The following is a 26,574-nucleotide window of genomic DNA, read 5'->3' as shown; positions in this document are numbered from 1 at the left end:
CTGAATAATCTCAAGGTATCTGGGGCAGTATTTAGCACGTGCCAAAAAATTAACACTGACTTAGACAAAGAGCTTTGCATTGAGAAATTAAAAGTGCACGGATTATAAATTGTTATTTTTCTCTAAGTGTGATGATGTGTGCACAGACAGTGGGTGTGGTCTGTGTAAATATGAGCTGATACAGTGCTCTGTCCCTCCTCATTCCACACTCTGCGTCGATGACAGTGGAGCCCCTGGTACTGTGCAGTCAGTTCCTGTGTTATTGACCGGACTTGAGTTTAAAGTTCACTGTCCCTAAGGAAAAGAACCATGTCCCGGTAGCTTCTAAAGATGACCCGTTCTGTCTTGTTCTTCTCCTTTTCCAGTTGTTCCTAGTTGTACCCCAGAGGCCTGCTTTCCTTACAGTCCCTGGATTATAGTGTGCCAGGTGTAAGTCGGAGCTAGAGATGCATGCAGCCCCACTTTTATTGCCATTTGCTAAATGAGATGGCACCCACAGCTGCCCAAGCGTCTTATTTTGCCACCTCCCTTTATTTCATCTTGAGGCATCAAAGCCTAAACACCAGTACAGAAGCAGACCATCACGAGCCTGAGTGAGACTTAGCCCTGAGCAGGACCATTGTTTCTAACTTCCCTGGAGAACTCATCTTCTCTATCTGCTGCAGTCTGGATAGGAGTGGCTTGGTGTCCAGCCCATGGTGCTTTCCAGACATGGAGGAACCTTCTAGTGAAGGTGGGTGTGCAGGTCATCCACTGAATGTCTGTAGAGGGAACACTGGAGCCCTGGCCATCTCCAGCGCCCCCTGTTGGCCATCTGGCTATAAGCACTTCCCTCACTGCTCACTATCACACCATGGATCCAGAAGTAATGAGCTGACAGCCAGGCACTGAGACATCACAAACTGCTATAGGTGTGGTGGGCCACACCTTTAATCCTAATACTTGGGACACAGAAGCAGGCAGATCTCTGTGAGTCAGAGGCCAACCTGATCTACACAGTTTCAAGTGAGACCTTCTCTGAAAAGAAAACAACAAAGCCGGTGTGCCAAAGAACACCTTACCCTTCTTAAAGGTTAATATCTCAAGTCTTTTGTCCCAGTGACAGAAAGCTGGCAGACAGAGCATCCTAGCTGTGAGAGATTAAGCAGTATCCCACAGGAGATGGAGGCTCTGGTGTGTTCTGCTAACAGACTTGCCAAGAACGCATTCCTTCTGGTGAGAAGCTGCAGTTCCCTCCCGCTGATGGTAGAAGACTGGCATCCGCTCTGCTCTGAAGCTGGAGCCCACTTGTAGGCATGGCCTCTGCAGCCGTGGCCTCCTTCACTGTTCTCATGTCTGAGATTTTCAGGGCAGCCATTCAGTCTCTTTAGGCTCTTCAGAACATTGTGGCCTGGCTCTAGCCCCTGCTGAGACTCATTTTGGACTTAGAGTCCTCCAGCAACTCTGCTCTGCTGGGCCTCACCCCCACCTGAGAAGCACACCATCCAGTGCCGTGGCAGCCAACAAGAAGGAGCCCTTCATCTTGGGGAAAAGCCCTGTTTCTCACTAGTAGAGTTGGTTCTCTGGAGCCTGTTAGCTCCTCCGGCAGCTGTTGCCAACTGCTTGCCCCTTGCCAACCACAGGGATAGAAAGGTACCTCACATTGTGTCTGTGTGCTTCCCATTGCAGCCACAATAACTGGATTCTTCAATGAGTTACACGTTCCCTGCTTGGTCGCAATACCTGACCTTTCCCAGATCCTCGATTCCACCAGTCTACCCCTCAGTCAAGAAGTGCTCAGCACTTTCCTGGCCCTTGGATCCTTGGCCAGGGAAGTGCTTAGTCAAGCTCACCGCACCCCTGCTGGGTGGTTCTGAAGTGTCCTTGGTGATTAGCCAGTGCACAGTGCCTGCCCACAGAAGCCCCTCATTGAACTTATCCTCACCCCTTGCCCTTGTCACCCCTCAGTCCTGCCATTCCCTCTACAGAAACAGCCTGTCCTACGGCAGGAAGACCCTCATTCAAAGGGAGCTTTCCTCCCCTTTCTTCCTCTGCTTGTCCTGTTGTACCAAGTGTTGCACTCATTGTCACACGCCTTTGCTCCCAGTGTGCTCTGCTGGGAACCTAGCTCAGGCCCCTTTGATTCCAAGTGACAAAGCCAAGTAAAGATAACCTAAGCCATGAAGCTGGCTTCATGGTGGCATGTCATGGTACTGAAACCAGACTTAGGAATTGGTCAGGAGCAGCCCCACTCGGTTTCACTGTGTCCTGGCTCTGCTTCTGATACCCATGACTGCATCCTTCCCGGTACCTGTGATGAAAGAAGACCACCCTGGAATATCTGCCTCCTCATTATCTCATTTAAGTGAGCAGGGCCAATTAGCTAGGCGCTCACTGCATCCTCTAGTTTGAGAAATGAAATGTGATTAGCCCAGCATGGGTCTGTTTCCTAGGATGCAGCCAGGTCTGCAGGACAAACTGAGCCCAAGAACTCCCACACCTACTTTGGAATGGGGCTACTCCAAGCAGTTCTCAGAAGGCTGCCGGGCAGTGTACCATCATAGCAAGCCCTCCATTGCATATGCAGGGGATTATAACTGTCAGAACACAGGAGCCTGGGGAAGCCATCAGAGGCGGATATTGAAGTTCACAAGGGGGGAACAGGAAGATAAGTAGATTCAAAGATTTACCTAACAGTGCTTAGTGCTTGGTAGATAATTTTTGAATTATTAAATGAAAGACAACTATTTCTAAAGAACCTAAGGGTTCTTTAAGAATATTATATATACTTTTTTGAGGCTATAAATGTCTTTGACAGAAAATTTACAAATGAATTCTTTAAGTTATTACATTGCTAATAGCCGGGTAGTTGATCTTGCTTTGGTTGCTTGTTTTCCCCAAATGAGGAAACTTAGCAACAGCAGCAGTGTATTAGGTCCCCATGTCTTCCAGCAAGGCTGCCACAAACGGTAGGCAATTAGATACAAGCAAACAGGCCCTTGCTCCTGGTCTAAAGGCACCAATTCAGGGGAGAAACTGTTGATCTCTTCTGTTAGGCTTCAGCCATTGTTCACAGTCTGGCATGGAATTAATCCCTTAAGAAAGGGATGAAAAAAAAATGCCATTCAGCACAACATAGTTTGTCATCGCATGCATAATGCAGACTTTCCAATTAGAATGCTACAATTTGGAGACTTTCTTCACAGACTGATGAGGGAGCAATTATTTTAAGAAGGGAAAACTCAGTCCACTGGGTTTGCCTCCAGTCACTTCTAACTCTGGCCACAAAGACAAGAGTTTTGAAATCATATTCACTATCGAATTTTATATCAAAACACCAGCACGGAGAGCAATTAGTTGCTGTAAACTGAGCCCCGGGTAATCAATGGTATGCAACCAGCCATTTATGGAAGATGTAAGCAGAATCACATCTGCTAATCAATTTTTTTTAAAACCAGCACTTGCCTGCTTTTCGGGCGCCCCCACTGTAAGGATAGCGGGAGATGGGGGAGACAACATGTAATGTCACCAGATATTTCACACGGCGCTCATTAGATGCTGAGCTCTGGGGCAGCCATTCGCAGGCCTGATCTGCACTGGTGACTCTCCGGTGGGATAAAGTCAGCCTCTTTGAAAATGGCTTCTGATAATGGGGTGGAGGAGGGAGGGGTATGTTTGAGGAGCTCATCTTCTTTAAGGTCATGAGGAGTGTCTCTGCTAGGTGATCACACTCTGCAAACATTCCCAGTCAGATTACAAGCCAGAAATGTCTCTATGCTGTCAGTGCAAATCCCTAAGAACAGACTCTGCAGGCAGACAAAGGAGCGAGTGAGGGAAGGTGGTGGGGCTTTACACTGCCTAACAAGAACCCGGAACAGGAAGGGGACTGAGCCAGCTTTTCTTTTAGGGTTTTAAACTGTACTTGCTTTTTTAGTTGAATCAACAAAAGGATTTTATTCCTGATGAAGCCTAAGTTCCCAGCAAATAGGCACCCTGGTACGTGAATTTGAATCCCTGTGAAGCTGCATGTGCAGAGGACAGAGCTCTATACTTGATAACCTGCCATCCGTCAGTGTCCCTTCCCACTCAAGAGTCACCGTGACCCTGCATTCCCCAGGGGCTCTTAATAGAAGAATAGAAAGGAGATGTCTCAACCAGTATGTGCTCTTGGCTGCTATTCAGGAAAGAAAAAAATTTAGGCTAGGAGAAATTATTGAGGTAAAGATCGATGGACTAGGCTAATAAAAATTAATATCTTTAGCATGCCAACTATGATAGGCAGTGAATTAATATCCTTTAGCTCTGGAGGACATTTTGTAAGTCATTAACAATAGGATAAATATAGAAAATAACACAAAATGTTCAAGTTCAATGATAAGTTTAAAAAAATCCCTGCAAATGAATGAAATGCGTCTGCCGTGTAACAGCAGCAGTGTTTCTAAGTATGATTGTCAGTGGGACGCCCAGAATTGGGCGCTGGCTGGAGTCTGCTGGCAGCACAGCCTGTTACAGATTTCTGTTGGAGGTGAGGGAGAAGAGAGGTGTATACCACAGGCTCAAAATGAGAGTGATTTTACAAACTCTTTCAAGGGAAGTAGTGGATTTAGCTAAGAATGTTTATTAAAGAGTTTTCCTAACAGTGAAATATTATTCACTACTTAAATTTTGTTTACTAAGAGACTGACTAAACTGTTGGACATCTGTAGAATGAAATGCTGTGGTGTCAGCACCTGTGATAGAGATGATGGAAGACATGACCTTACAGGTTCTCCCTCACTCCCCCAGGGTTTCTCTGTGTGGCTCTCACTGTCCCGGCCTCGAACTCACAGAGATCCACCTGTCTCTGCCTCCCGAGTGCTGGGATTGAAGGTAGTGCTGACATCACTCTAGGAGTCTCTGAGGACACCCACCACACTCATAATTCATCACCTCTCAGTGTTGTCTCCTTATCTTATATCCTCAAGGCAGTCTCTTTCCATGGACCATTTTGAGATCTGGTTAGATTCTGCCTCACAGGGATCGAGTGTGTTTATTGGGTACTCTGTCAGCACTGACTCATAGTTACCTGGACTACCAGGTAACCACCATAGTTACCTGGTGGTTGGAACCCTCTGGTTCTCCATTAATAATTCCAAATCGTAGTGAGAGAGCCAGGCGTGGTGGCACGGGCCTTTACTCAGGAGGCAGATATCTGAGTTCCAGGACAGCCAGGGCAACGCAGAGAAACCCTATCTCCAGAAACAAAAACAAAACATCCCAAGCGTCCTAGTGAGGGTTGTCTTGCAAGAAACCTGTTGCAAGCTGTGAGGTGAGGAGAAGAGTTAACTTGAGGCTCCCTCATCTGTAATAGTGAATGGCTGTGTCCAAAACAAAGAACTGAAGGGAAAGGAGCTGGGCCCTGGGCACAGGCCTGTCATCCCAGGGGCTCAAGGACAGCCTTGGCAACTTAGACCCTGCCTCAAAGGCAGAGTAAGAGGGCTGTGACCATAGCTTTGTGATAGAACAGTTGCCTAGCCCTCGCCTAATATCCAGAGACAATCACAGGAGCAGTAATTCTCTACAGTAACCTTATATGTGAGACAGAACTCGTGCAAGGGTTTTCACTGGCTGTAATCACAGGATTAGAGAAGACACCAGGAATGGCAGTTATGGAGTGATAGGTTAGAGTAGAAAATGATCCAGATGCATAAAGTGGGAATAACAGCAGTACTTGCTAGGGATTACAGACCTGGGTTTTGATCAGGATGCCAGGTTGAAATCCTGCATCACGCACATGCGGACAATGAGCTTAGATAAGGCACTTAGAGCAGCAAGGCTCACTTCTACCATCCATATAATGTGAGGAGTGCAATCATGCTTGCTAAGAGGATAGATATTCAGGTGGAGATAATAGAGCAGACTGTGCAGAGTGCTTGACATGGGTCTGATCCACATAAGCATTAAAGAAATATTGGCTCTCATGATTATCATTGTTACTGCTGTGTTTGTCCAGCTGACGTCCCTGAGCACTGGCTCCAAGTGACTTGCTGTTCCAAGCTCTGGGTATCGAGAAACTATTTAGACATGGGTACTGCCTTCAGGGTGCTCACTGTTGTAGCTGACTGGAAGCACATGCATCCAACTTCCTGTTAAACAGTGTGATAGTGCATCTGCTTTGTTTAGACAAAAACGGCTGAGATAGTAGAAATCAGAAGCCAAATACAGATCCCATATAGAAAGACTCGGATTCTGTTTTTAACTGAAGAACCGCACATGTGAAATGTGTGGCTCACACATCCATCGTTCATGCATAGCCTGATGAATATTTACATGCTCCTGCAGCCATGTAGCTGCCACTGGGAGCAAACTAGCACATCTCTGGCCTTCTAGAAGGTGCCCTCATCCCATTTCTCAATCAGTACCTTCCTTAGAAGTAACAGTTATTCTGAAACCTAGGTAAGTGCATTCTGACTAAACTTGATGAAAGTGGACTCCTAGTCCATTGGAATTCTTACCTGAGCAGAAAGAGGGCTCAGAGCAGAACCGAGAGAGTAAGTTCCCAGATACTGAGTATGTTTTCTGGTGCATTTGGCTCTCTCACGCTTGGGGTCCTCATAGAATATTGATTAAGATTTTTTTGTTTGCATAAAAGAGCACAGATTTTTTTTCTTGTCAGTTCCTTTAAAAAAAATACAAAAGAAAGCTATTTACATCGCATATTGCTTTGTATTGGGTATTGTAAGTAACTCGAGGATGATGTGAATTATGTAGGCCAGGTGGGCTGTTAACAGCCCTCTGATCACAGCACTGGAGATGCTAAGCAGGGGATCGTGGGCTCACTGGCCTAGCCTACACCATAGGACCTTGTCTGTGGAGGATGCCCACACACAGACTCATCTTTATACTTGTGTATGTCTATCTACATTTATGAATTTGTGTTCACCTATGTCAGGGGTATGTGAGAATGGATGACTGCATAGATTTTGTATATATAAAATATATATGTAAGATGTCGTGTTACTGAAGGACTTGAGTAGCCACAGACTTTTGGGGGTGGGTGTTAGGACTAGTCGCTTATAGATGATAAGGGGTAGCTGTATTCCCACATCAGGAAATTTTACCAGGGTCACACGGAAACGTGGTAAAAGTGAGTGCTTGTTAGCACCACGGGAAAGCACTCGTTCCCTGAGCAGTGGTTCTGGGGTGTTATCCTCAGCTAGCTCCAATGCTGCACATGAAAGCTGGAGAGCCTGAAAGGATGACGGGAATGTTCTCCCTTCTAAGTCAGTCTGAACCTCGCTGCCATGGGGACAGAGGTCCCCTGGGATTGGGTGGTTAGGGAAGCAGACTTCCAAAGAGCTGGCCCACAGCCTGACCCCAGTCTTTCTCTTCATGTGTGCATTGAGATTCACTTCTGTCTTCAGCCTGGATGCAGGATGGGGCACAGCGGATAGGGAGGGATGACACAAGGCCCCATGACAGTTAGGATGCAAACACATGTAATGTCTTTTTCTTTGTTCAGGTTATTACTCTGGGATTGTGACGATCGAAGCTACAGTTATTACGTTGAGGTTTCCACCAATCAGCAGCAGTGGACCATGGTGGCTGACAGAACAAAAGTGTCCTGCAAGTAAGTAGCATCCTCTCGATTGCGGGGGCAGCCCTCTGGGAGCTCAGAGGCTTCTGAGAAGAATGATGCAGCCACCAGGGAAGTGCGGTGCAGTCCCATGATCTTTTGTTTCCGTTTTGACTGTTAAGAATTTAAATGAGATTTACTTGCCGTGCCCAAATAAGCTTTACTTGTGAACTGAACTTGGAAATGACTGACATGTCCAAGCAGGGAAAGTAAGAGTTTCCTGTGCGGTTCTCCCTTCGACCTCCAAGCCCCACACTGCCGTTTTAGGGGGTTTTTACTTCCTAATAGAATTTGGCTTCACTGGTTACTGTGGACTCTGTCTTACTCCTTAACTTGTGCTGGTCCTTATACCAAATCTTACCTCATCCAGTACCTAAACTAAGCAAGGCAAGCCATGAGCCTTAGGCTCTTCACAGGCCTTTGGCATTGGGTCTATACTGAGCTTATCTGGCTGTGGGAACACCTAGAAAGAAGAATTTTGTGGATTCTGGCCATCTTTAGCCATGATACATGAAGAGAGCTTGGTGCCTTCTTAGGGGAGAGTTTCTTCTGGGAGACAGAGCACAACAAAGCTGAGACTTCATCTTTAAAAATCAAATTACAATCCTATATTAGATTTCTGTCCCCATGACACAGTGCTGAGAAACAGGTTACTCAGAAGGAAGGTTTAATAGCTTGTGTTTCAGAGGTTCCTGTCCATGATCATAAGCTTTCCAAGTGGCCTCTGGAGCTGGAGGGAAAGAGGCGCAGGGACCCCTGTGTCACCTTCGAGATCACCTCTGGTTACCTCACTTTCTTTCACTAGGTCCTGCCATCACCTCCCAGTACCACCACAGGCTAGTGACCAAACAAATCTTTACACGTGGGCCTTTGTGGGACATTTTATGTCCAAGCTGTAAGCTCAAAGTGTGCAATGGAGTGGTTTTCAGGACACTCACAGAATTGTGCAGCCATCACTAGCTGATGTTCTGCAGCAGCTTTATTATCCCCCCCATAAACCTATGTTCCTCCAACTGCCCCAGCATCTAGTAATTGCTTTCTGTCTCTGGATTTGCAAAATATGGGAGACCTCTGTAAGTGGAATCATATGCTGTGTGACCTTTTATCCTCAGTTTCTTCTCCTTGGTGTGTTCTGTTCATCCTGAAGATGAACTGTATCAGATATGAAGATTTTCTTTTGTCTGGGTGAATAATATTCTAGTGTGTGACCTTATTTTCTTTAGTTGTTCATCCTGACAGACATTTGAATTGTTCTTTTCTCTTTAGCTTTAATGAATAGGCTGCTTTACATACTCCGGTAGAGGAGAGCGTGTGGACGTAATGTTTAAGTGGTCTTGGGTGTATACCTAGGAGTAAAATTGCTGCATGGTATTTCCTAGTGGCATGAGGATGACTTGATGACAATGCTGGACTCCGTTGGCGTCAGCAGCACTCCTGTCAGCGTGACTGGATTTAACTTTTTGAAGAACCGCTGAGACATTTTGCGTGGCCTTCAGCAGCTGTGAGGGATCAGTTTCTCATTCTTGCTAGCCTTGTCATCTGTGAGCCGCAGTCAATCCCAGGGCAGTGAAGCAGGCCCCCTTGAGGCTTTGGTTTGCAGTTCTCGTGGCTGATGCTCCTGAGTGTCTTTTTGTGTACTTATTTGGCTATAATTTCTTTTCTAATGTCTGTCTCTTTGGTTGATTGGTTGGTTGCTTGCCAGAATTCTGCTAGGTAGTTGTTCTTACTGCACTATGCCCCTGGTCCATGATTTCTTCATGCCGTTGATGACAGTATGTCAGCTTCAGGGTTCACACCATCAGTACTACTATTAGAATAGTTCCCACACGGAGTGTTTTATGGTGAAGTTCACACTCAAATGGCTATAACAAATAAGTCTTTAACCAGCTTCATGTAACAGTGTGATTAATGGTTTACTTGAGTGTTCCTGCTTATTCCATGGCCTCTGCTTGTGGGTTTGTCATTGTTTGGAGGCTCAGCAGGGTCTTCTGCATGTAGCAGATACAGGTCATGGAAGCAGAAGGAGAAGTTATAGCTGGTTCTCAGAAGCCCTGGCTTGCACAGTGTGCATTCCTGCTATTCACACACCACTGGGGACAAAAACAGCCTTTCCGCTCTAGTGTGCCTGGACCGCCACTTCTTAGGGAGCATGAATCTTGTGAGCACCTTGGCCACAATACAGGAAAATAAACCATTATTTGCTAACTAGTATTTCCAGTACTTTCATATATTGTATCTCGTCTGAATACGGGGTGCTTAGTGGGATAGTGTCCTCATTTTTATAAAAGAATTGTTTGGAGAGAAGAAGCATCTTTCCCAAGGAGCAGAGGTCAAATTTTAATCCAGGACTCTTTGCCACTTAGCCCTGCTTACAGTACCCAGGTATTAATGAAGAACACTAAACCACCCTGGGAGGAGAAGTATGAAAAGGCGGGGGGGGGGGGGCAGTATCTTGGTTCTAAGCTGCTGGAACCCTTTACAAACAATGGCATGCCTCTAGACCTCATGAGTCGCCTGCTGCATCCTCTCTTCAGAGCCAGCTGTGGAGCACAGCTCCCCATCTTTGTCATTTGTACTTCTCTTTGTAAACCTCCATCCAGGGAGCTCCATAAGCCTTCAACAAGAGCACAGTCAATTCTACACAGATGCCTGTCCTCGTGGTTTGTATTGAGCTCACTGGGGTTTTGTGACTGAGAAATGCCTCTGTGTACAGACTTTCTCAATGCCTTTGCATGGCCATCAACATCTTATTGGTTTGTTGCCATTAATTGATGAACTTAAATAATTGACAAGATTTCCACTTCGATGGCAGCACTCAGGTTTTCCAGTAGCATTTTACATATTAATAAGCTGTGGATGATTCATCAGAACAAAAGAGAAGGGAAAGGAAGGCAAGATTCAATTGCCTCCATTAGAATCAGTGGAACCAGTGGTTATGGTTTTATATTTGTAGATGTAGTCTCACCCCTACCTTTAATGTAGTCCTTAAGAAGATGTGCAAACAGTTCTCTTTACTTAATGTGCTTCTCTTTTAAAAGAGAAGGTTCTTTTAGCTTCTAGAGCTGTCGCTTATTCTTACTGAGAGGTAGCATGTGTAGGGTGGTCGGGTACACAGAGACCTTAGCCCTTATATGCTTGGCCCTGCTCTTGCTTGCTTTCAAGATGAAGGATCCTTCCTATGGTAAATAATAATGCTTTGGTATTGATAGTTTTGAAAAAACTTGTCTGTATCTCTTGTTCTTCTCATGTTCTAACCATGAGCCCTCAGACCTTACATTCGAATTGTGGTTCTCTTCCTCCACTCTCCTCTAGATTGCTGAACCCTAACCTTTTCTAAGAAATGCAAGCAGCACGTAGGACATTAAACAACAGGGAGATGTAAGTGGAGAGCAAAACGTGACCTTTGCATCTTCCTGCCCACTCCTCAGAGGCAGCACCTTTGACTTGCTGTAGGGTTTTTGTTTTTGTTTCCTGCCGACTTCCATACTGTCAGCAGCATCTTATTCTTTATTCATTTGCCAGCTTTATTAACTTCCTACTCATGTCCGGGTTATGTTTTCTTTTTAGTTCTACTTTAATGTAGCTTTTTAAAAATAAACAATATACCTGACTTGTACTTTCTGGTCCGACCTTTAAGGACAGAACCTCTTGACTTCCCACTATGTTAACGGATAAATGGATACCCTCTGACTTTCCTACTTCTCATTTTTGTCTTTCTTTTCTTTTTCCTCCTCCTATCAGCTGTTTGACCGCATTAATATTGTAAAGGTTTGTGATGCTTTTTTGCTATAACTTGGAGATAACTTTCTGTGTGGCCACAAAGACCCTGAAATGGAAACCCCTGAGAAGTCGTCGTGATGTTCTGGTGATAGAAACAGTGTCCATACAGTTTCTAGTCCCTGCTCAATGTGGGAAACCCCGCATTGCACCTCTCAGCTCATGGCCTCCTGAGAAGAGCTGTGTGCCGGGTTCCAAACAGATGGATGGGGCTTTCTGGGAGTGCTCAGAATGGTTCCACTGCTAAGGAGTTGCCTGTTAACCAGCTTTTTGTTGCCCAAGGTTCCTAATCGGATAGTTTTGCTATTACCAAAGCTTCTGAAGCTTGCTGTTCACTCATTGGCTAACTCTGGGCAAATGCTTCCTAACCTACTCAGAGCTGTGACTTAAGATTTCTTTTCTTTCCCATCTAAGTTGGCTTTTCTTCTTTATTTTCTTCCTTCCATTTGTTCTTTTTTCTTCTTTCCTCCCTTTTTTCCTTCCCTCTATTTCTTCCTTCCTTCTTTTTCTTTCACTCCCTTCCTTTTCTTTTTCTTTCTTTCTTTTTCTTTTTTTTGTAGAGCATGATGAAGGGTTAACAAAATCCTTTCTCTGTGAGTCAAGATATTGACCTTGGACCCGGTTCCCTCTCTTTCTTGATCCATTGTCCCCAAACCTCACAGAAGTGGAATATTAGCTATGCTGTTAAGCGGCATTGCTTATGATAAAAAAAATTATCCCTGGCCCATAAATAGCCTCTGGCCTAGGAGGCTCTAGGTATGCACTTAGAAGCTCCAGCTGGGACTCCTAGGACATGCCCTATTACCCTGGGACAGAGCTCATGGCTGTGGCCAGGGAAATTGCTTTGTATTTGGAGTGTGAGGTTTACCACTCAGGGTGTCCACCTGCCTGTCACTGAGTAACAATCACTACGTATCGCGTGCAGGACACAGTTGTGCGCACTGCTACAAGGAGGAGCCACCAGTGCTGTCCTAGTGGTGGCTGCTTTTCCATCCTCTCTCACGTTACCCTGGAGCCTAGTATACTTGTTTGGTCTTTTGAGTCTGAACACTTAATTAAGATTGTTATGCCCAGTCCATGAGGACCCCAAAAGACCACTAGGGAGACCAACTCACTGAAATGGAAAAGCAAGGTTTATTGTGTGTACGATACAAGCTGGCAGGGACCTCATCAAAGCAACTAGCACAACAGCGGGCAAGAGGGGGTGCCCCACCCTTCTAGAGGGCATTATTTAAAGTCAAAAACCAGAAAAAAATTACATTAGCAGGGTGTGTGCTGGCAGGTGGTCCTATCTACGAGGTTGGAACGTTAGGAATTTCCTATGGATGGTCTGTTCCCGGGTGGTGCCTGGGTGGTCTCAGTTTGTGGTCTTTATGGAACCAGGTATTGCCTCAGGGTAAACTGTTGAGACTCAGACCTCTATTGAGCTTGTCATGATTGGACCCTACAAAGATCTTTGATAGACATTGTATAAAGTAAACCTTGTAGACTAACTTTTTTTCAGAAAAGGTATGTCAAATTCAGAGAATAAGAATTTTTACATGTCTGCATCACAGTTTGACATGGGATTGGATTCCTCCAGAAGTTTCCTTTCTGTTATAAACTTCTGCTTTTCAAGGGCTGCAGAGGTGGCTCAGAGGCTAAAAGCTCTGTCTGGTCTTCCAGAGGTCCTGAGTTCAATTCTCAGCAAACACATGGTGGCTCACAGCCATCTGTATTGAGTTCTGGTGCCTAGACAGAACACTGTATACATAGTAAATAAATAAATCTTACAAAGAAAGATTCAACCTTTCAGAACCTTGGACTTCTTGCCACTTAGCTTCAAATGCTGCTGAAGCAGGATCTGCTGCTGACCCAATTCTTGTTTCTTGTCAAATCTTACCTTCCCCTGTAGAGTGTCTCTTCATCCTTGAGGTGCTGAGGACTCACAATGCTTTGGCTAAACTGGCCGTCCATCCTGCACAGGTGGCTTTCTTCTGGAAGTCTGTCTAGTTCACAGTGCATGGCAGAAGAGTATGTCACTGCCATTCTGTGAAAATTCCCTGCAGTCTTCCATTTGGCAGCATCTCCTCTTCCAGGTTGCATCACCTCTGTTAATGCATTCCCTTGGTTGCTGCTTTGCTTGTTCTTCTGTTTTTTGACTTTTAGTTACAATTATTTTGGGGTTATGCATGCATGTGAAGGTCAGAGGGCAACTTACAGGAAGGAGTCCATGAGGGGAACCCACCATGCAGGTCTGGGAGATCCAATCAGGTCCTCAGGCTTGCCAGCAGATCCTTTACCTGCTGAGACATCTCCCTGCCCTTGTTTAATGTGGGCTCTCACTAGGCAGGTAGACCAGGCTGCCCTCAAATCTGTGATAATACTCCTGCCTCTTGAGTGCGCTAGTACAACAGATGTGAGTCATCATGCCTGCTTTCTCTTTGTACTTTGAAGCCACAGAAAAAAGCAAAAATATATGTAGTGTGTGTCGTCTTATATCTTAAGTCTCCCAAGTGACCTTGCCTGACTCCCTTAGGGTCAGCCATTGGTAGTCCAGTGCCTTGAATTGCTTTCTGTGTTTTTCTTTGCCTAACTTGTCCCTCCTCTCTTCCCACCCCCACCCCCCAATCCACCACTCCTCCCTTCCTATTCAGAAAAGGGCAGGCCTCCCTTGGATGTCCTCAAAATATGGCATATCAGGTTGTGGTAGGACTACAAGTACCTCCCCTTGTATTAAGGCTGGACAAGACAGCCCAGTATGAAGAGTAGGTTCCCAAAAGCCAGCCAAAGAATTAGTAACAGCCCCTGTTAGGAGTCTCTCAAGTGGGCCAGATATATGTAGAGGGCCTAGGTTGGTCCCATACAGGCTCCCTGGCTGTGAGTTCAGTCTCTGTGAGCTGCAATGAGCCCAGGTTGGTTGGTTTTGTGGGGTTTCTTGTGATGTCCTTGACCCGTCTGGCTTGTACAGTCCTTCCTCTCTCTCTTCAGCAGGATTCCCCAAGCTCGGCCTAGTGATTGGCTGAGGGTCTGCATCTGTTTCCATCAGTTACTGGATATCAAGCTTCTCTGATTACAGTGTGGTAGGCACCAATCTATGAGTATAGCAGAACATTTTTAGGCATCGTTATGTTTACATCCATCCATTCCCCCCCCCCCCAGTTCTGTTTGGTTCTCTCCTAGGTCTCTAGGCTATCCAGCCTCTGGGTCCTAGTGCTCCAGGCAGTGTCAGGGCTTCCTCTTATGTCATGGGTCTCAGGCTGGACCATGGCCAACTCCCATGGTTGGCCACCCCCAAAATCTCTGTGCCACCTTTACCCCAGCACATCCATAGGCAAGATAGAGTATAGATCAAAGGTTATGTGGCTGGGTTGGTGTCCCAGCCCCTCCCCTGGAAGTCTCCTCTGGTCATTGTTAGGATTATGCTGGCCTTCCCTGTCACCTGGCAGGATGAATCCAGACAGTCCTCTGTCCCTTTAAGAGATAAGCTCCACCCACTCCCAATCTCTCTTGAGGCCAGCCCCTGTCTAGGCCCCCTCTTTTCTCTCTCCCTGCTGTTTTGAAGAGATAGCTCTCTCCTCTCTCTGTGTCTCTCTGTCTGTCTATATCTCTCCCTTCCTCCCCACCATCCTCCCAATGCTCTCTTCCTAAATAAAACTCCGTACTCTCCAAGCTCTCTTTGCATGGCATGTTCTGTTTCTCCGCTCGCAGTGGGACCTGCCAGGGTCACATGCACCGTGTCTTACAGCCACAGGAGACAGCCTGTCCAGGCTATATAGCCACTGTTGCTAGGAGTCTTAGCTGGGGTCATCCTTGCACTACCTCACCCCGAAATTCGCCCCCTTTCCAGTCATCTCTTTCAGTACTCTCCCTGACCACCCCCCAACCTGATTCCCCCATTCACCCCTAGTCCACCCACGAAATCTCTTCTATTCCCCGTCCTAGGGAGATCTGAGTCCCTTGCTTGTGCCCTCCTTGTTACCTGGCCAATTTCCACATATTTCATGGAAAAATATTTTTAGAAAAAGCTCCATTTGAGGAAGCTTTTGCCACACTGCAGACATAATACTCCGTAGCTGTGTGCCCTTGCCTGCATTTGCATAGCCTCGGCTGGCCGGCAAAGCCACCTGTGTCTTTCCTGTCAGCGCGAAGTCAAGGCAGTGAGTGTTGTGTGGAGCTCCGTGGGTACTTGACACCAAGGGCCCAAGCAGCACTCCTCCCAGCCCTCTTGGAGGGCCTGCCAGCCTCCCAACTGAGGCTTGCTTAAGGCTACCATTTCTACAGCACTCTGCTATGAAATCTACTCCATGACATCCCCAGGAAGACCTGCCTGGGCTCCCCTGGCCTGCTCCTGCTCTCCAACGGTGGCATCCCCATCTGAGGAGCTCTGTGCCCTAGCTGCATGTCAGGCACTCAGACCCCAGGAAGCACATGTCTGTCTGTCCTGGGCTATTTCTCTAACTGCTGTTTACTCACTGGGAATCTGAGAAAGAGCAAGCCCTTCCCTGGCTGAGGGCAAGAGGACATTTTAGGGTGGAGAGTTTCAGGCACAGAGCCTCCTCGAGAGTGTGGTGAGGAGGAAAAACAGCTCATTTAGACCTAGTGACTTGCTTTGCCCTTAGCTTTTCTCCGTCTCTCCTTCCCATTGGTGGTGACAAAGCTAAGAAAGCAATTTTCCCACCTATTTTATCTCTTAGCCAGAATTCAAGAGAACAAAAGCCTTGAGTTAGTTCTAGGAAGTCATGGCTAGCCATGCTCATTGTCACAAACATGCCAAAAGGCAAGTCTTTTTTTCTTTGATTTTATTTGTTTGAATGTCTTGCCTGCATGTACACCACGTACGTGCTCCGCTCCCGCAGAGATCAGATCCTTGGAATTAGAACTACTGGAGGTTGTGAGCCACTATGTGGGTGCTAGGAATCGAACCCAGGTTCTCCACAAGAGCCAAACGTGCTGTCTACCACTGAGCCATGTTGTTAGCTACAGCAAGTGGGATTTGATGAGGGTAATATCTTCACCATTGCTGCTGCTGGGGAGAAGTCCCAGTCAGTGGCAGGCTCAGTTTTCGGGAAAGGCTGTGCCTGAGACTCCGCTGCAAATCCAGGTTCCTCCCTCCTCTCGTCCCTGCAGGTTTGCACTAGTGAGCATGTTTACTTCTTCCTTCTGTACGCGTGAGCCAATTAATGGGTGCTGGTTGTGTAATTGTCACTTTCAAACAGCTGGATGAAGAGTTTATTTTTCTCTCTTCATATTTAATTCTGGTTTTTTTTTTCACACTTTGACAATAATGAAAAAGCCAGTCATGTTCTTTCCCTTATTTTTTAAAGGGCAAATTCTGTTGTTAATTTTTGTCAAGACTTTAAAAATTTCAACAATAAAGAAACACATCCTTGTAAGAGGAATATACCACCCTACCCCACCCCACCCTCCCCGTCTCCAGCAGAATTCAGATAGAACACACAGACCTAGTCTTAACGGGCAGACCCCTGAGTTTCAGAGCTTGTCTGTGGAGGGGCCTCTGTGCCACATCAGACTAAGAGGCGCTTTTGAGCCACACTGCTGCTTCTGAGCGAAGAAAGGCCTCAAGGAGATGAATGTTTTAGCGTCCGAAACATCAACAGGCAATTACTTGGCATACCTGTGCTTTTAAAGAGGACTTTTTACATAAAGTTTTTGTGTAACACTTTACCCATACAGTGGAAGACATATGGGAACAGCTGTGGGCTGTGTCTGGGAGTCGCCTGAGCACTAACTTGAGAGCATCTGTGGGTTGAGGATGAGAATCCTCCCTACTCAGAACCCTTGACAGCTGAAGGAAATTGTCTTGGGTAGCAGCTGAGAATCTTCGCGCTCTCATTCTTGTCTTCCTTGCTTAACCACAGAGCTCCATTATTCTGTGAGGATAAAACCTTCCTCATGCGTCTTAGTTAAAAAAAAAAATTACCCATACCTTAATGCCTCTTTCTTCCTGAGTTGTGTGCGCACACTCAAAGTACGCATGATCGGACAGACTTTTTTATCGTGGGATAGCTTTCAAATAAATACTATATTTCAAAAGAAAAAACTGAATAGAGGTCATCACATTAGTCCAGCTGCCATCATTTCTCCAGTTGACTAACGGGCCTCTCAGTTTGCTTCCACACAGTGTGAGGAGCAGATCAGCTCCCTCTGTGGAGCCTTTGTTCTCTGAACCAGAAGCACAGTTCCCCCACAGCTGGGATCCCTCTGTTGGCTCTCCCCTGCCCCTCCAGCCTCCCATCTCACTTCCCATTCTCTCAGCCTCCATCTCTAGCTTCCCTTCAGTTCCTGTCACACAGTGTGCTCAAGTCCTAGCTCAGACCCCTTGTACTTGTTTTTTTGGTTTTTTTTTTTTTTGGTTTTTCGAGACAGGGTTTCTCTGTGGTTTTGGAGCCTGTCCTGGAACTAGCTCTTGTAGACCAGGCTGGTCTCGAACTCACAGAGATCCGCCTACCTCTGCCTCCCGAGTGCTGGGATTAAAGGCATGCGCCACCACCGCCCGGCCCCCTTGTACTTGTTGTTGGAGCCCATGGAGCCCACACTGCTGCCTTCTGACTAGTTCATCGCCATTACATAGGCAAGACTCTCCGTTTCAAGAAAAATCTGGCTCCCCACCATCAGACAACTGAGAGGAGCGGTCTCATAGCATTCATTTACTGTTGTTCTCCACTAGACAAGCTCCATTCTCCTCACTCTTTTACCCCTTGGAGTCTAGCCATGACCTCGCTCACAGAGGGCTCATGTTTCCTGGACCGAGTCCCTATGTGTGTAAGCACCATCACTGTCTCCAGGATGCACACACTAGGTGTGTAAGCACCATCACTGTCTCCAGGGTGCCCGCACTAGGTGTGTAAGCACCATCACTGTCTCCAGGGTGCCCTCACTAGGTGTGTAAGCACCATCACTGTCTCCAGGGTGCCCGCACTAGGTGTGTAAGCACCATCACTGTCTCCAGGGTGCTCACACTATGTATGTAAGCACCATTACTGTCTCCAGGGTGCTCACACTAGGTGTGTAAGCACCATCACTGTCTCCAGGGTTTCCTCACTAGGTGTGTAAGCACCATCACTGTCTCCAGGGGTGCACATAGTAGCTGTAGTCCTCTCTGGACACCCTTTAGCTGTCACTCAGTTTCATCAGAAAGTCTGTGCGTCCCAGTTCAGATGCTGACACACGCTGAGCTTGTGCAAGAGGGTAAGAGTGGTCTTGATGGGTCGTTTTTGTAGATTTGGGTATATCTTCCCAACTTCTCTTCCCTTGTTCATCTGCTGTCTTTGATTTGGTGACAGCCCATTCCCCAGATTTTATTTCATTGCTGCCAGAGGTTCAGAATTCTCTGCTCTCCACATCTGTTCATTGTCCCTCAGTTTATGACTTGGATCCCCAGTAACAGTGTGTCACTAGAGGTTGGTTACAGGCTGGGAGTCCATTACTTCTTTCTTTAGCTACTGTTGGGAAAGGAATGTTCTTTATGGAAGGCCGAGTGCTTTTAGAATGTGTGCCAGCTGTGCCCCTTTCACTTCAGAAATGGATTGGATTTAAAAGCCCAACTTTGTCAAGTTAATAGGTTCCAGTGGTTTCTCTGAATTTTCAAAGTAATAGGTTAAAAAATGTTTTTTGAGAAAACTGACCTTGAACTCTATAGAGGGACTCAAAACCACTCACAAGACATTTGTGTGCCTCTTCCTGCAAGGAGAATCTGACTATCAGAGTGGACCTGGCTCTGAGGTCCTGGCCTTTGGTGGCAGCAGAGCATCAGGCCACAGCACTGGCTGGGTATGCTCTGTCACCCTGGCCTTCTATAGACACTGCTCAGTGTAGGGCCTGCCTCGCAACCCTGGAGCAAGCTGAGCACAGTAACACTTGTCACAGATGTATATTCTAGCCATGGTCTCTGAAACATGGAAGAAGAGACCCGTGCATTGCCCTCAGCAAAGGCACAGGAAGGGAGAGCACACCTTTTTAGAGTGATTTGCCTCAGTTTCCCGATGATATCCTGGAAGTCATGACCCAGTCTCTAAGTCCCACTGAAGTTTTCTTGGTGATCACATTTTGATTAAAAAACTGGTTCAGGCCTGTCCTAGAGTGTAAAGGAACTAATGTTTTCTTCCTAGGTTTAAGAAGAAGAGGGTGGCAGGGGTGACTTCAGGAGTCCAGTGTGTACAGAGTCAACTCTGGTGTCCTTAACTGTCTTAGTCTCTTGGCGTCACCTCTCCCTCCCGTCATTTCCATTGGCCCCTCAACCTCACACTGCTCCCACCGTCTCCTTGCCCTGTCTTGGGTACTGTTTACCTGGTGTCTTTACCTTCGCTTGCTCTCCACAGTTGGCCTTTTGTTTATTCCTATAACATCCTTTCCTCCATGTTTCTCTCCTATGGCTTCTGCCTGCAGACCTCCATGCCTCTTTCCCGGGCCCTGGTAGAGTCCCTCTGTCCTGTTTGTTTCTTGCTGTTCCAGGGTCTGTAACCCTGGTTCTGAGTCATTACTGCTCTTAATTTCTTGGTCCCCTGTAGAGCAGCTTCAGCTGTCTGCTGGAGATAGTCACAGACTGTACCTAGTGTATCCTTTTTCTCCTCCTTGTTGACAAAAGTTTCTGTCCTGCCTGGTCCCACAGCCGTTCAGCCCCAAATAAACACACAGAGGTCTACGTTAATTATAAGCTGGTTGGCCTATTAGCTAAGCCTCTTACATCTTACAATAACCCATAATTCTTGTCTGTGTCAGCCACGTGGCTTGGTACCTTTAATCAGCGAGGCGTTCTCATTTGCATCCTCTACATCTGGGTGATGACTGCAGACTGAGTCTTTCCTCTTCCCTGAATTTTCCTGTTCTCATTGTCCCGCCTCTGCTTCCTGCCTGGCTACTGACCAATCAGCATTTTATTAAAGTACCAGTGACAGGCACCTCATGACCATCTCTTGTCTGTTTTCAAATGTTCTGTTGACTACTAAAGCATATGGTTAGACCTCACATGCCATTTCCATATTGCTTAGATCCCACCTGCTTCCTACCCCTCACTGCTGCCCTGCCCTCCTCCCAGCCTTGTAGTCTGCTGTAGCTCAGCCATCTTTATTTCCTCCAGCTACCTTCAAGTTTCTGCCTCCCCAGTTCCTCCTAAGACCCCACCCAGTTCTTCCTGACCTTATCCTTGGGTACTTTTTCATACAATTTGATAATAATCTTATATATTCTTAGGTTTATATCCTGGAAGGGAGGAAGGGAGAAAGATAGATTGGGAGGAAATGATGCTGTAAAGTCCTGGCCATTTTTCACTGTAAACTGTCATTGTCGCCCTGAAGTACAGGCTGTCTTGTTCCACGGAAGCCTCCATTGCCTTATAATCACATGCACAGCCAAACCAACTTTCATTTAGTCTCATGTTTGCTGAGTAATTTGCATAGGAGGCACATGCTGCAAAACCAGGAGAGATCCTGAAGAGAGCAGGAGACATTTTAAAGGTCATCCTCGTGTCACCCCTTTCTCTGTAAAACAACAGAAACGACCCAGCGTGCGAGCAGTGGAAACTGCTTCAAGAGCCTTTGAAGTCTTAGTCCAGGCCTTGCCCGTGCACATGGGAAGTTGAGGTGGAGAACTCAGTGCTTTCCCAACTTCATGCCTAATGACAGGGTACAGACCAGGACCCATGTGTCCTGGATCCAAGTCCTTGTCCTTAGAAATTTGTAACACCATAATTGTTTGTTTGTTTGGGGTGAGTTTTTGGGTTTTGGTGTTTGTTGTTGTTGTTGTTTGAGACAGGGTGTCTCTGTGTAGCCCTAGCTGTCCTAGAACTCACTCTGTAGACCAGGCTGGCCTTGAACTCAGAGATCTACCTGCCTCTGTCTTGCAAGTGCCCGAATAACACCATGGCTTTTTAAACAGATACAGTACTGCTGTGAGGATCTAGACAGTCAGAGCGTAGCCTGAGTCAGGGGCGTCTGTGAGGATACAGACACAGTCAGAGCGTAGCATGAGCCAGGGGTGTTCTCTGGAAATACACACTTGTTGCCTAACCTCTGCCCTGGTCCACATTGCAGCTGGGAGAACCAGTGATTTCACAACCAAAGGTCCTGTGAACTCATTTTAAAACAAATGGAGATATTACTCAGATATGACTGACTTCCAGAGTTGCAACAAAGGCCACAGACTGCAGAGAAATCACCTATATTTTTATATGATTTCCTATTTATAATCACTATTACTTTTCCACAGAATGTTAATTTGTACAGCCTAATGGCTGTATCATAATTCATTTTTTAAAATTGCATTTTTAAAGTACAGCTCCTATACCATATTCAAATCCGGATCACCCAGGGGTTCATTATCCAGCTTTTACAGCATATTAGCCTCTGTTTTTCTTACTTTTTCTTCCTGTTACCTATTTTTAAAAAATCATTACACTGTTCATTAGGCCATTTATTGAACTATTTCCTTCCACCACGTGGGACTTGCATGTGTGTTTTTCCTTTTGTTTTAAGCCAAGGCCCATAAAGCATATTTCCCCCACAGTTGACATTTTCTTTTCATAATCCCTTGAAATGGAGTGTAAGTGAATTCCAGCACAGTGTTGTAAATTATGTGCTGTGTATCAGTAATAAACATTTCCTACAAAGTTTAGAGTGTAGTTTCGGGGTGTGATCATCTGGAATTGCAGACATTTGCCAGCTGCTGTGGGGTATGGGAGGGGGGCTTTCTCTTCCCAGACATTGTTTTCCTCTCTTTTACCCAAATATATATAACAACACAGAGTCCATATCACAGTCATAAGCAGAATAAAAGAATGTTTTGCCTTAGTGACATGGCTTGACAACCTGGACCTGCTGAATGGCCATCTTGTTTTTCCTTCTCCCTCTGGACAGCATCACACATTAAAATTGTCCCAGAGAACCCATGTTTCCCTTGCTACAGAGGCCACCTTAATAGGTGTTGCCTGCCATGTCTGGTGCTCAGAGCCTCAGGGTGAATCTGTGCTTCAGCAAAGGCCTCATGCAGCCCTGGAGCAGCGCAGCGTGGCTCTGCCAGGCTAGAGTAGCTGGTTATGTTTCTCTCCTCTAGGCTGCCCTGAGAGTGTGGGAAGAAAGGCCCTGGATGCCTTCTTCACTGTCTCACATTTCCTAATCTTCGGAACACGTTGTTTTTGCTGTTGAAGTCAGGGATTTAAACCATCAGGACTCAGGTTCTTCGGAACACGTTGTTTTTGCTGTTGAAGTCAGGGATCTAAACCATCAGGACTCAGGTTCTTCGGAACACGTTGTTTTTGCTGTTGAAGTCAGGGATCTAAACCATCAGGACTCAGGTTCAGGCCCTCGCAGCACCATTAGCCATTTCCACAGCCTCTGCCTGTTGTCAGCAGGTGCTGCTGGCAGGCTAACTGGGAGCCCTACTGCATCACTAAAGACCTCCATGACATCAAGCAGTAGTCGGGCTCTTGGGTGAGGAAAAGCAGCCACAATTACAGAGGCATTTGTGGACTCATAGTCCGATTTCAGATTTATAACTTCATGTCACAGTGGTCTGATACTCCAGCATTAATATTAATTAACTATAAATGTCTGAGGAGATGAGGACTAGAGGACAGCCCTCTTTCACATCTGGGAAGAGAACTGCAGCTTCCTCCTGTTGCCACTTCCTGACTGACAGTATAATTCAGCTATCACTGAATCTTTCCCAGCTCGGAACCCCAATCTGTGAGGCATGGGGCCCGGGTTAGCTCAAAAATCTGACACTGATTCACTAACTTGGCAGACATATTCTGAGCCATTGCTTTAGGCCAGGCTGAGCTGGCATCTACCCTGTGGGCTCACTGTGTAAGCGTAGGACCCTGCCAGAGTTAGATGCTCTGATCCAGGTACAATTGGAGGATTTGTGAAATCAGACACCCTGAGGTAGGCCACATCTCCAGCTAGGTCTTGAGGGGTAAAGCACATGCTTAACCAGGAATTGTGCGGTACAGGCAGGTGGGACTGGCCTGGACGGATAAATATAGATAACTGTGGCTCCTGCAGCCATCCTGGGGGGGAGTCCAAGGATGCCTCTGAGCACCGTTGTCCGAGACGGCTGGACTGCAGCTTGCACTCTGCCATTGGCTTTGTTCTGTACTGAAGCTGTTGCTCAGCCATGGGGAGGCTCTCCGTCCACCATCCCTGCTGCCCTCTCTGTGATAGGTACGGTAGTCCATTTGCAAGGAGCTCTTGGACTCTATATAAACTGTAACCCTGTACCCCCTAAGATGTCACTTTCCACTTTGCTTAAAAATGGTATTCTGCTTGGCTTTACTTACAGCCAAAATGCAGGCGTTTTCCCTTCACACCAACATGATATAGTTTCAGAGGCATATTTTCCTCACAAAGAGATTGACAAGTTAGCGTTCCAAGTTTGTCCAGAGTATGCAATGGTTACTCTTGTCCTGAACTGTCAAAGGCAAATAAAACGGCTCTACAATGGCCATATGTAACTAACCAACGCCGTGCATCCTTGAGCTGGCTTCCACTGTCGCCGGGTTCTCAAGGGATTAGTGTGTCCTGAAGCCAGCTCAATAGCTTGGATCATAAAACTTGCCAAGCCTCAAGTTATTGTTGTAAGTTTCCTATAAGAGAAGTATAAAGGAAGTATGTCCTAGAGACTCAGCGCCCTTCCTGAGAGAGGAAGAGTCTCTTCATGCTGTGTGCTTTTCCAGACTAGACGGGGTGCTTGCACTGATTTTTAATCTTCTTAGTAACCAGAAAATATATTTAAAAAATAAATAGACAAAAACTTTACACTGTAACCTTTCTCACCTCTGTGTCAACTTCCCTTAGGACCTTAGGACCTCAGGACCATAAGACTACACATCTTTCTTTAATAATTTAAACTTGCTCTCACCATGCTGCCTGCCTCTTCCCTTTCTGGGGAAATTATTTCGCCCTGCATTTCCTTCTGTAGGTCTCTTGATGGTTCTACCTGAACAGGACCAGCAGGTGGGGATTTTGTGATGTCAGAAGCCTTGTGGGGCCCTGTGATAGGAGCTGCACCTCCTAATGGTTCCATAACCTCCCCAGACAGCCCTGCCAACTGGGGACCAAGTGTTCACATCTGTGAGCCCATGGGGCCACTACACTTACGGACATCATCACAGCAGAGTCCCATCTACTGCCCCCACTACATTAGACTGGAGTGAAAGTGATCGCTGCTGGTGTCCAGTGGAATTACAAGGCAGAGGAGGAGGGTGGCGACATGAGGGTGGGGCCAGGAGAAAGTATGAGGAGAGAAGACAGATTTCGTGTTTCCTATCATACATAGAATCTAGCTTTCAGCACACATAGAGAGCTGGATAACATGGAAGCAGAAGAGAGAGTCTGAGAGGAAGAAGACGACGACTAGCATTATTAGGGGGAGGAGGGAAAAGGAAGGTTAGCAGAGGGTGAATATAAGCAAAGTACAGCAATACATATGAATAAAAAATGTAATGAAACTCCTTTATTTTGCATGCTAACTAAAAATAATAATTAGTTAAAAATAAAAATAACCCACTAAAAAGAAAAAAGTATCCAAATCGCAGGATAAATGAGTAGATTTACAAAAAACACTAAAAATAGTAAAGCAGATTATGCCTCTTCAGGATTCAGCTGCTAAGCAGTGAGATAGGACAGGTGCCCCATGCACCCGTGATTGCACCCAGCATTTGCAGGACTTCAGGGACATGCTTGTCATCTACCTGGCCATCCATCTCAGAAGCCCTTTGTTTCCTAGATTCAAATGTGGACATACCATCTCGTAACTAGGGACTTTAGGGGCTGCTGCTTGCTTCCTCCAGCCATGTCTTCCATTGCAATCCCCCTCTGCATGTACAAGTGAATCCACCCCGTGCCGCAGATGCTCTGACCCAGGTGGAGCACAGTTTTAATCAGATGTCCATAGAACAGCTCATCTGCTACCCAAATCCCAAGAGTCCTGGTGTTATCGGTAGCCACATTTTCACTTGCTTTCTGAATTTTGATTTCTAGCCCAGCCTGTTGTCTTGTGGGTTTGTATAGATGATTTGAATGACATTTGAGATTTCCAGGTGTGTGTGTGTGTGTGTGTGTGTGTGCGCGCGCGCGTGCGTTTTTTTTTTTTTTGTTTTTTTTTTTTTTGTTTGTTTGTTTGGTTTGGTTTTTTTGAGGCAGAGAATCACTATCCTGGCTATCATGAAACACACTTTGTAGACCAGGCTGGCCTCTAACTCACATAGATCCACCTGCCTCTGCCTCCTGAGTGCTAGGATTAAAGGCGTGTGCCATCATGCCTGGCTCCAGTTCTTTTCTTAAAAATTATTTTTATTGGGGGCTGGAGAGATGGCTCAGAGGTTAAGAGCACTGCCTGCTCTTCCAAAGGTCCTGAGTTCAATTCCCAGCAACCACATGGTGGCTCACAACCATCTGTAATGAGGTCTGGTGCCCTCTTCTGGCCTGCAGGCATACACGCAAAACAGAATATTGTATACATAATAAATAAATAAATAAACATTTTTAAAAAATTATTTTTATTTTTTTACTTTTTATATATGGGTATTTTACCTGCATGTATGTCTGTGTACCATTTGAGTCTGGTTCCATGGAGGCCAGAAGAGGGCATCAGATCCCCTTAAACTGGAGTTACAGTTGGGAGCTGTCGGTGTGGCTGCTAGGAATTAAACATGCATCTTCTAGAAGAGCAGCTCCTGCTCGCAATTGCTGAGCCAGCTCTCCAATCCCAGTTGCTTGTTTTTTGTTTTTTGTTTTTTTTAATATTTTTGTTTGTTTTGTGTATGTGTGTGACTATCTGGGTGATTCTGCTCACATGTGTGTGCAAATATGCATGCCTGTACACATTTGGATCATGATGGCACCAGATCCCTTGGAACTGGAGTGACAGATGTTTGGGGTGTGCCTGGCTTGTTATGTGGATGCTGAGATCTAAACTTGGGTTCTGGTGCCTGCAGTCAGCTTTCTTGGCTGCTGTTGACCGTCTGACTCTCAAGACTGTCACGGAGAGTCCCTTATACTGTGCTTAGCACATGGAGCCAGTTCCAGCAAGGGTCTGGGTTTCAGGCTTAGGAGTGGTTTTTCAAGTTGTTAGGAACTATGTCAGCATTCTCTTTAGAAAAAGCTAAGTCATGTGGTTTGTTAATAGCACTGAAGAGGGAAAGTAAGGGGATACCCTGGGACACTTGTAATTCTAGAGAGGGCTGAAGGGACTGAGGAGTGCACCCC

General features: G+C 46.2%; 1 protein-coding gene across 2 annotated transcripts in view; it reads left to right on the top strand.

Annotated features, from left to right (window-relative positions):
* Positions 1-26,574, top strand: part of Btbd9 (BTB domain containing 9) — a 371,475-nt gene that overhangs the window by 297,331 nt on the left and 47,570 nt on the right. For both annotated transcript variants that reach the window (XM_041634764.1, XM_041634763.1), the window contains exon 9: positions 7,481-7,588. In XM_041634764.1, the coding sequence (XP_041490698.1) occupies positions 7,481-7,588 (108 nt within the window). The remainder of the gene's footprint in view (positions 1-7,480; positions 7,589-26,574) is intronic.

Source organism: Microtus oregoni, unplaced genomic scaffold (assembly GCF_018167655.1).
Source record: "Microtus oregoni isolate MIOR12 unplaced genomic scaffold, Mior012 000046F_ref0000063, whole genome shotgun sequence".
Taxonomy (NCBI): Eukaryota; Metazoa; Chordata; class Mammalia; order Rodentia; family Cricetidae; genus Microtus; species Microtus oregoni.
This window is presented reverse-complemented; position numbering and strand designations above follow the sequence as displayed.